Source organism: Electrophorus electricus, chromosome 12 (assembly GCF_041902795.1).
Source record: "Electrophorus electricus isolate QZ-2024a chromosome 12, ASM4190279v1, whole genome shotgun sequence".
NCBI lineage: Eukaryota > Metazoa > Chordata > Actinopteri > Gymnotiformes > Gymnotidae > Electrophorus > Electrophorus electricus.
The window spans coordinates 10,869,939-10,881,379 of NC_137508.1; the positions used below are offsets into that span (position 1 = coordinate 10,869,939).

The window sequence follows — 11,441 nt, forward strand, 5'->3', positions numbered from 1 at the left end:
GACATGTTGATCAGAAGAGCCGCTCGGCATGTCACACACAACCCCACCCCCACCCCGCAATTCTGCACTGACCGGTTCTAGGGTGACCTCATGAGATTCAACAGGCGTAAAAATAACGATGGACACATCGGGCGCCTCTGAGCCGCCCGGACTCGCCCACAGCTCATTCGCTTCACATGAGAGGTAATGCCACTTAAGTGAGGCCCCACATACACTTGGGACAGACATACACACTAACACAGACACACACACACACACACACACACACACAGGCGTATACAAAAACAAATACACATATTACATCACTTCCTGCTAAAACAAATACTTCTCTTTCTTCTGTACCTTTAGGGAATCCCTCTCATAAAAATGTGCAGTCAATCAAACAACCTAATAGGCAATATATGCACCCATCATAAGCGCCCATCTAGTGCTTTTAAAGTCCTTATACAGATGTACAGAGAAGATGCTTAGTACACTGCTATAGTTCTAACAGATGGGACATGAGTGGGTATAACAGCATAACTTACACTAATTGGACACTGATGTACGTTTGGCTCTCAGGATCAGCAGAGGGAAAGGGACTAAAAAGTACTTGTAAAATGATGATGACTTTGTAGGTAACCTGCTAACATTTCATTTACATTCTCTGAATATTAATGTGAACAAATTCCCTAAACCTGTTGACGCAGGACGGAGTCAGGCGTTGCAACCTCGTCACAATTTGTTTTTTTGTTTTTTTTTCCTGAAAGGTAACTGCATGCATTCAAGAAAATGTAACACATTTGTAATCGCAGGGCAGTGCGAGATCCCCCACTTTGAAACGTCTCCCTTCATGCTACCGTGGCTCTGGAAAGCCAGGCCCTGGTCCGTGAGAGCGCGACGCCATGTGCGCGACTAAGGCGTGGGGGTCTGTCTCGGGCCCAGACGGTGCTGGCTGCTGGGCCTTGCTGAGGTGGGATGTTACGCTGTGCTTAGCGTTAGGAAAGCGATGTAATACTTTAATTACAGCCCTTTATCACTCCCTCCACACTGTTCATATTTCCCCTCGCCTCAGACGTGTAGCAGCTCGCTTGCGGCAGGCTGGAGGAGCATCGCTGTGCTGCATCCAACCAAACACACACACACACACACACACACACACACCACACACACACACACACACACACACACACACACCACACACACACACACACACACACACCACACGCAAGCGCACAAACACACACACCACACGCAAGAACCCAGACCTGAGAAACCGGGTTAGAATCCCCTAAGTTAATGCTTATTCAGAGTTAAATCTCAGATGTCAGAGAAAATCACATCTTACAGAAATGACCAGGCATTCTTAAATTACAGAATCAGAGACCAGAGGCACGCTAACATACTCAGAAATATCACTCAGAAATATCATTGTCTTGATATGTGACGAATGTGAAAAATGTTCCGTATGCCTAAACACATCATGTGCTCTTCAGTAAATTGTGCTGGTTCTGCAAACTGGAAATGATGACACAGTAGACTACCTCTATTGTCCTGCGCTCGCTGTTCTCCGTGACCTTCAGGAGGCCGGGGAGGTCTCAACGTCGCCTAGGGCACCGATCCGTGTCACCTCAGACTGGTTCCGAAGGTCAGACTTACTGGCCCACATGGTCCCTGGCTAATTGAAGGCTTCACACTTGCGAGTGTGTGTGCTGCAGTGAAGCGCGGCAGCCCTCCTCACACTCCTGGAGTGAGGTAGACCAGGCACCATGGCCCTTCTCTCTGGGCCTCATCTCCCAGGGCCTAGTTCACCCCCGTGCTGGTGAGCACAACTAAAGCAGGTCTGGGAAGTGCTGCTGTGGTGGAGCAGTATGTTAGCGATTCAGAGGACTGTGGATGGGGGGAGGGGCAGACAAGTAATGATGGGGATATTCCACTGTGTAATCCTTACTTTGAGGAGAGTCTTCCTGTGAGGTACATTTTAGAGACAGTCTTTGTTAATCAATCTTTCTCTCACCCTCTTCCTCTTTCCCTCTCTCTCTCTTTCTTTCTCTCTCTCTCTCTCTCTCTCTCTCTCTCTCTCTCTCTCTCTCTCTGTGTGAAACCTTCCTCTTCCTCTTCACGTCCTGGGTGGCACTGCCCTTCATATGCAGGGAATTTCTCACTGAGAGTCTTCTCCTAATCTCCAAACGACCAGTTCCCAGAATATTTGCAAACAGTCCTAAAGAAAGAAAGACAAAAGGATGAAGGTAACCCCTTTATTTCATTCTGCCTCTGTCTTGCAGTATCTCTTTCTCTTGCTCCATAGCTTTGCTGCTCTGGCACATGAGGACTGGCATGACAGACGCAGAACAATAATGGCACTGTTTCAGTTGCTTTTGGTAATAACACTGAGGCTTCTACCAAACTCTCTCTGCCGAGGATTTGGCCCAACGCCAGACACAATGCATCTCTTGCTGCATCTCCCACTTGGTTTCTGTCTCTTTCTGTTTTTTCTTTGCGGTGCAGCAGCGGAGACAGACAATTCACACTGTGTCACAAGCACAGACGCATGTCTGCCAGACGTATGCCTCTGGGTCCCCTGAAGAGAGGAAGGGCTTAATATCTGTCACATCTGCAAATGACCTCTTCAGATGATAGGAGAAATGGGTTAGAAATGGAGAAGGAAATGTTTGTTAGGTCACAAAAATTACTAGTCTGCACCAAGTTGAATATACGTGAATATTTAGTTGAAAAATTCGCTTAAATCTGAGAAGCATGCATTTCACACATCAGAAGCATTATGAAACTTTATTGACAAACCTTTATCTGAAGAAAAAGTGAATAAAAATATTAGAAGTATAGCCCTGCTTAGCTCTGCCTTTTAGAAATTAGAAGAAGAATAAATAAATAATATAAAATAAACAAAGGTATTATATTTATAATATGGGGAATATAAAATTCAATTTAACTGCTTTTTTGATTGTACAACATTTTTGCTCTGATGTTTTACATTGTAGCACCTCCCAAATGAAGTTTGGGAAGTTGGGAAATGAAGTTACATTTAGTAAATCAAGCGTTAAGCTTGACTAAGAAAGAATGGTCAGGATAATAATTCAATTTTAAATTATAAATGTGCTATTTAAAGTTTATTCTAACAATTTTGCCGTGGGGATAATAATTGTTAAATTATATAACTGAATTAGGAAGGACATAGTAATTTAATTGAACTGTTTTGTTTGTGCAGGTGTAATTACTGTAAAATAAAATAAAATTTAAAAAAAGCCAATTAATTGTAGTTCATCTCTAAACAATATCATTATAATTCTACAAATCATATCTAGCATTCAAAAAGACAAAGACATATGAAGTGACCTGATCAACCAAATGCTTAAAAGACTTAGTTCAATACATGTGTGCTACTGTGTGCCAAATTAACCTGCATAGAGCTGATCCAGGAGACTGTAACTTGTTTGTATTCATGATTAAATTTTGTTCAGGAATTTGTTCTTGCATTCCAAAGCCAAATTGCTCCTGCAGTATTCAGAGTGAGATTCCTCATAAAAATACTGGAATTAGAATCTTTTGACATCACTGTGATTGACTGTGATATTCTGTTTTGGGGACATATGCATGTCAATTCTAGTATGATATTTTTTTGGCTAAAATGAGAAGATAAAAACATCTAAGAATCACAGTTTGCAAGATGTTCAATTCAGTGTACACTGGACAGTACAAAAAAAAAAGCTCTAAAAGGTGACAGAAAACTATGCCAAAAAAAACCAAAACAGAATAAGAAGAAGAATACAATGATTTCTGAGGGTTAAGTGATCATATTTTAATCTGTAGTTTTCTTCAAAACTGGGAAAATATCTGAAGTTAATCTGTTGAGATTTAACAGTCTCTGCCAAATAATCCATGAATCTTGACTGAGTTGGAGACATACAGTATCTTATGTGGAAGTACTCTGATCTTCAAACTTATAACCAAATATAATATATATATATATATATATATATATATATATATATATATATATATATATATATATATATATATATATATATATATATATTCCTTTAAAAGAGTGTGTAAAGTACATAATTTAATATAAATAGGTAAAAATAACTAAATAATTTACAAAAAATCGACAACCAACAACTACTTAATCAGTGGTCATTAAGAAGAGGGGAAAAGCGACATTGTTTGACTGAATTTTTTAAAGGTATTCAGACGGCCAGTATTGTGTTATATAAACTAGCATTGCCCTGTAATAAAATTACCTGTTATCTAAACAGATCTAAACAAAAAAACAACGAATGTTTTGACTAAAGTGTCAACGGCATCTGGATCCAAGATACACTCGCGTTTCATGAATCCTTTCATTGAGCTGATTTACAAATAATGGTTACACAGGTTGGCATATGTCAACATTTTTAGCATGAGTGGTAATGATTTCAATAGATAATAAACGATAATAAAAACTAAAGTCTTTGCTCCCGATTTCTCCTGCAGAAGGTATCATGAAGTTTGAACGTTCATAACTCCGTGCCCTCTCGCGGGTATATCAGACTGTTCACGCTGAAACTGTTGTAGAAGTGTCCATTGAACTGTGCGTTCTGGCCACCACCAAACGAGTTATAATACACGCCTCGGTTCATGGGCATGCTGTCGGAGTGCTCACTCGGTCCCCCGGTGTCTTGCGCAGAGCTGGAATGGTACGGACTCAAGGCACTTATGTTTCGACTTGTGACCTCGTTGACCAGTCCTAGAGATCCCTGCCTACCCACAGGACCTGGCGATGAGCTTAAACTGGACATACTGCTGAAGAAGTTGCTGAAGCAAGGCGCGGACGCGAGGCTCGTCGGTGACGCGCCTTTCCGGCTCTCGTTTGCGGCGTCTATTTCTGGAGATACAGACCCGCCCAGGTGCGGACTGTCGGAGGACTTAATACCTGTAATTGGTCGACCATCCTCGGCTTTGGTGCTGCCAGCGACTCCAGCGCTAGAATCTGACCTGCGTTTTCTTTTTCTACGGAAGTTTCCGTTGTCAAACATTTTTTCACAGTTTGGGTCCAAAGTCCAGTAATTCCCTTTTCCTTGGAAAAAAAGCCATAGTTAAGAATGGCACCACATAAAATTCCAATGCATTTCTGGCTCAAACCAAACCAAAATTCTATGTATCCTATAGGCATGTCGGTTTAAACAATATGCGTTATACAGTAATAACAACAGTGCAACGTCTCTGTATTAGATTCGATGTGTCAAAACTTTGTGCACTAGTTTCAGAGAGGTCACTATAACGCACAGCGCTGCCGCTTACCTGGGTCGTCCTCGTCGCGTGGCACCTTTTTGAAACAGTCATTGAGGGAGAGGTTGTGTCTGATGGAATTCTGCCATCCGGCCTTGCTCTTCTTATAAAATGGGAAGTTATCCGCCACATACTGATAAATTTGACTTAATGTCAGCTTCTTCTCGTGTGCGTTCTGTATCGCCATGGCTATAAGTGCCGAGTAGGAATAAGGTGGGCGCACGAGCTTCAATAGTTCCTCCTGGCTCGCTATAGAGAGCCATCCGAGGTCTGGAGCAGCGAACCCGGGCGAGTTGGTCAGATACTGCCTTTGGGAGCCGTAGGACGGCGGGATGAATGAGGCACTGTTGTTTCCATGTAGGTAGGACGAAGATGAATTCACTCCTGGGCCATTAAGCCACAGATATGGGTTTGGGGTTGGCGCGTAATCGCCGAGTCCATAACCCGCCGGCCGCTGCGCGCCTGGTAGACTTTGTTGGTGGTAAACAAAGTTGTCACAATACACAGCCATGTCCGGCGCGTCGTGAGCACTTTTAGGAACGGGCTGGAGAGGACTCACGCCAGGAGTTGCGGTGTGGTGGATCTGCGCCTCGATGGAGTTCATATCTCCCGTCCCGACACTGGGCACATCCAACACACTCTTACGAAACAGGCAAACTGTGCAGAATGCTCTCTACCTATCTGTTTCTGTTCCTCACGCGAAAGTGACGCAAAAGCGCAAAAAGTGCCCCGCTTTTTCGTGGAAGAGCTGTAATATTTTATACCGGTAAAGTGTGCCGAAGGCGTCGTTTACCGGGCTACCTCAACTCTTGCAGCCAATTAGACTCGCAATCAGTTTCACGGAGGCGTGGCCGACACTCGAGGACCGTTGAGAGATTGCAAAATTCATTCGCACCACGGAAGATGAAGCTAAGGCTAAGTAGATCAAACGCATCTGATAACAGAAACGGGGCATTTTCCCCCATTACGTTAATACAAATGTATTTGGTAAGCAACAAGCTACAAATGACTCCCACATCGCTTAGCTATACCTCTCACTACAGAAAATGCATAAGACGTTGGCTCTGCCACCTGTTCGTATGATTTTCTATGCCCTATAGGCTAGCTAAAACCCAAGGTGATGTCCAGGATGGGCCACAATCACATTCAGTCACAATCGTTTTTTATTTTTATTGCTTCATTGGGGATAGTCCAACATTTCTAGCAAACTAAGGTTTCCATAATAAATGCACTATTAAGCCGCATTTTAAAAGGATTGATTTGGATCTCATAATTTAAGATATGCTTAATGTGATTAGTTTAATGATTTAGAGCCATAAAACAAATGACTTCTATTATATGTAATTAATTATAATAATTATTTATTATTACTACAACTAAATTAATGTTGTATGGTTGTTAAATATGTTCTATTCGTTAAACATACATAAATAAAGAATGCTATATAAGTCTTCTAATTTCCTAGTATTTTTATGATAAAATAACTTTTTTTAAATGTTTTAATTTTTTAGAAAAGGTAGATTTACTTTTAACTTTTGTTTGCCGCAGCAATGTTTTGTTTTCCATTTTCAGACGCCACTGACGGTCAAAGAAATTGTTGTAGAACTGCACGCCGAATTATGCTACATCTTACTTCCAAAGAAAGAAAGTCCAGTAGAAACATTTCGTTAGATGTCCGATTTTCAATTAAAAGTAAAGTTCAATTAAAAGTATTATCATTGTCAGTAAGTTACTACTGTCACTGGGATATAACGCCTTATTTAAATCCTCTTATTTGTTTACTCGTTTTAATTTTATTCGTTTGGTGTGCGGGGTTGACTTTCCCATTTATATCAGGATCAAGTGAAGGGCTAAGGCGCAATTTGTGAGCACTTGGTGCATCCTGTGTATTTATGGCGTGAGCACGTTGAAACGCGTTGGGGATGCTTACGAAGAAAAAGGTCAGTGTTAGAGCAATATTAAAACACATACGTTATAAAAAGTTAAAAACATATAGCAATAGAAATAACAATATAGTCAGAAGAATCATATTCCCCGCATGATGGAATGATTTTTGAGAATTTAGTCACGGGAAATCTTAAATCTTGTTGGCAGTATTTTGGGAGTATGACCGTTTATTACTAAATGTGACTACGGACTGCTTTTAGCACCGCTTAAACTATTTTGAAAAAACATTGAAACTATCATGCATTTGCAAATAAAAGGCATTTTAACTGCGTCTTACTAAATATTCATGTAATAATGTTTGCCGTATCATGCCTATAATCTTACACAAGCTCCTTTCTAAGACGAACAGCGCCAGCTCGTGGCAAAACTGGAAAGAAGAATTAATAGAACCAAATGAACCTGGTTCAGTTAAAAAGGATGGAAGACCGACCCAATCGCTGCCAACATTTGAAATCTATGAACAGGTAATGTTGCATTTAGTTGGATTTTAGAACTTCACTCTGGACCTCACATTCAGCTACTAACTCACTGATCATTTATAGATATTCTGATTCGAAGTAATTTCAAGACTGGCTCTAAGGGCGCGGAAGCGTGCATTGCTCCCTCAGTTTACATTTTTACATCCTCAATTAAACCCTAATCCCAGTCTTGCCCAAATAAATCACGCCGCTAAATGTAACCATTTCCCTGACCACTTACAAGACAATGAGCAGGGCAAATTACCTTAATGGTAATGGGATGTCATTTTGTTACATTTCTCCAGTAATTTCAAATGTGGCATTAAACCGTTATTTTGTCTATCCGATTCATGTTTAAACATGTTGAACAGTAGGCTAATGTAGTACCGAGCACTAGTAACTTTAAACGTTGTAAACAAGTTACTGCTACTGCTTTGGAAGGAAATGTATCTGTCATTTGTTGGTGAATGTTTTCCGTTAAATACATAGGGCCTCTTACAGTGGTAAAAATGTAAGATTACTCCTGCTCCGGGGTTAGTTTTGCGTAGGTATGAGGGGTGATGTGTACACCCCCATTTATTACCAGTGCACCTTAAATATGTCAAAATTGAAAACATTGGATTACATTATATAGCGATCCTTGGGGACATCTAAAAACTTTAAGAAATATAGACTTTATTAGAATACTTTTTTAGAAGTTTCATAAAATTATTCTAACGGAATTTCCATCTCAGCGAATGGACGCGCCTTGTCTAACACGCTCGCGTGCTCTGCAGACTGAAAGTTGCACTATGCACTCCACAGAGGTCGCCAGTGCTACTAAAAGCTGCAAAACCTTTGCATCCAGAAGATGGCGGTATATGCAATCAGTTTAGATGCACGGACTTTTGGACGTCACCCTTTCAACGTGATTATATTTTAGGGTAAACGTAATAATCAGAACTTCTGCCTCTTTATATAAGAATACATTTAGATAGTGTTGCTGCAGTAGCTACAGCCTTAGCAAAACTGAAACTATCAGACACACCCCAACATTCATGAGCCCACAATAAAACGAGCCCACAATAAAAGGCCTGCATTGCATATACACACTATTTTAAAATAAATTTCCTCTTTATAAAACTGTAACTAAATAGTCTACTTATACCGATAGACTGCTTAAACTGATAGCCTACTTACGATCAACCGCATACTGATAACTGAAGATTCATGCTGAGTGCAGGTGGTGGTTTGATGAACAGTTGAACTGTTGAGACGTAAACGCGAGCCGCGGAATACGGCGCGCAGACAGACTCGTGCAGTGGGAGAGAGGCTGATGCCAGGCTTGCTCAGGACTGCACTCCTGTGAAATTATTTCAGCCGAATGTCATAGTCATAGTCTTCTACTTACTGACCAGAAGTACACTAGTACGTAAACAAATTGCGACCAATGAATTAAAATGGTTTCCGGGTAAACGTGTAAAGGCAATAGCTATACACACACACACACACACACACACACACACACACGCAATATGCTGCAGATGGCAAACGAAATGGCAAATATCTGCAATATTCTTAGACATGCTGCATTTATTCTGTACCTCACAATAAATGCATTATCACCTAGTCTGTTATGCACCGATGCAGGCTGCTATGTTTAGCTATTCCAGTCCTAAGACACTTGTTCTGCCTGTTATGGTAATACCATGGCTAAGAGGACAGATGGAGGCCTACTGTCACAGACATTAAAACAACCTGCATGAGCTGCTGAAAAATGTGTGTGTGTGTGTGTGTGTGTGTGTGTGTGTGTGTGTGTGTGTGTGTGTGTGTGTGTGTGTGTGTGTGTGTGTGTGTGTGTGTGCATGCGTGTTGGTGGGGCGACACTGAGTAAAATACGAATCATGGGCATATGGAGGAAGGAAGAAAGGAGCGAAAGAAGCAGCATCCTCTTCGGCTCCGTGTTGGGCAAAGACAGCCGAGGGAGGAAGACCTAATGCACACCTCTAATCTCAGAGATGTGAGCTCTCGCACTGGCTCTCTGTCTGCTCTGCCCTGCCCTTTACTGCTAGAGATGGAGACTGTCTATGCATGATCATATAACTATGCCAGGCACTGACACTCTTTTTAAATCATAATTCACTTAAATGCAGTCTCTCTCTCTCTCTCTCTCTCTCTCTCTCTCTCATATATATATATATATATATATATATATATATATATATATATGTGCCCAGGCTTTACTTGTATACTCAGCTGCTTCAGACAGAGTGAAATCAGAACACAGGTGGCAGTGTTGGACCCACGTGTCCAGCTGGGAAAAGAAACAACAGATGGAAACACTGGATTTGTATTCAAACTTCAATGCTTCACTGAAAACTCTAAAAGACATTTAATCTGAAGTGTAGCTGTTGTCCTGCTGTCCCTGAACACAGGTGAGTTAGCAAGGTGAGTTAGCTTCTCAGAGGCAGAAGCACCCAGCAGAGTACACAGAGCTGGAGCATGCTGGAGGGAGACAGGACTGTGTAGCATGGAATGGAGTTTACAGCTGCAGGTATTTAATACTACTCATTTCCAGCGCACGCACACACACACACACACACACACACACACACACACACACACACACACACACACACACACACACACACACACACACACATACACACACACACACACACCACAATGTACATATAAAACACCTACACACAAGCCAGGGAAAATGCCAGTGGTTTGCGTGGCTAAATACCCAGACTGCAGGTAAATCCTCTGCGGCTCACCTGGTAAGCGTGAATGAATGCCGTGTATTTAGTGCTGGGACAATAACAACATACACACTGCAGGCAGGACACACAGCCACTCCTTAGCCATGCCTTAACCTCCTATAACTGTGCCACAATAGGTCAGTATATAGGATGAGATGATCCAGACAAGCCTGAAGGATTGAGCAGTCCCTATTTAACAGTGGAGATTTTCTGAAGTCCTGACACATCAGTCAAAGGGCAGCATGTGAAAGGGCAGGGGTGATGAAGTTGGAGGAGCTGCTGTAACTCCCATTATGAAGCTTATCTCAGAATCCTCCCATCAGTTCTCAGCAAATGGCTTTCTAGAACAGCAGCAATAATCACAGTAATAAACCATACGCCTTCTCTCCCTCTATCTTGGTTCCTCTTGTTCTCTCTCTCTCTCTCTCTCTCTCTCTCTCTCTCTCTCTCTCTCTCTCTCGCTCTCTCTAAATATTAAACCTAAATCATAAGCTCTGCTCCTCTATCCTGCTGTATACCATGAAACATTACATGTACCACATGTGTGCTGCACTGATTCTGGACAATTAATTGCGTATGACTTTTAAAATGACCACAATATTACAGTTAAGGTCCTGTTCTTAGTCATATTCTGAATATCATGATAACATGTTACAAGTCTCCATAATAATTTTTATCAAATAATTCTGAACCATAGCAGGATTGAAGGATGAGTATTTAGAACATGTTGGCCAGTCATGGCCAGAGAGACAGCTCAACACCTCATGATAAACATTTAGTTGTATATGTACTAGTTGGAGCTACTTAGAGAAAAGACCTTTACAAGAAGGAAACAATCTCACAGCTTTGATACCAGTTTAAAGAGGCAGAACAGTTCTGACATCACTCCTCAGTTACAGGCCTCCATTAAGTCCACTGTTAGTCATGTCATTTCAGCAGGACACCTCCCTGATTCCGCGTGGAATGTTATTGTAGATAATCCTCGTTGTAGCCGTTTCTATCGTCTCCCTAAAATTCCTATGGA

The 11,441-nt window shown here is 41.5% G+C and overlaps 1 protein-coding gene across 1 annotated transcript; it reads right to left on the reverse strand.

The window, feature by feature from the left end:
* Positions 1 to 4,042: 4,042 nt before the first annotated feature.
* foxi2 (forkhead box I2) lies at positions 4,043 to 6,008 on the reverse strand. The gene is made up of 2 exons (XM_027013085.3): positions 5,281 to 6,008; positions 4,043 to 5,056 (listed from the first exon to the last, which is right to left on the reverse strand). Exons 1-2 carry the CDS (start codon positions 5,870 to 5,872, stop codon positions 4,497 to 4,499), a joined length of 1,152 nt encoding a protein of 383 aa, XP_026868886.2. The 5' UTR covers positions 5,873 to 6,008; the 3' UTR covers positions 4,043 to 4,496.
* Positions 6,009 to 11,441: the final 5,433 nt, after the last annotated feature.

What these genes read in the sequence shown, in the direction of transcription:
- foxi2 (XM_027013085.3), bottom strand. Translation starts at nt 5,872, where the DNA reads ATGAACTCCATCGAGGCGCAGATCCACCACACCGCAACTCCTGGCGTG. An exon ending in ACGCGACGAGGACGACCCAG is followed by an intron (nt 5,057 to 5,280) that starts GTAAGCGGCAGC and finishes TTTTTTTCCAAG; the next exon opens with GAAAAGGGAATTACTGGACT.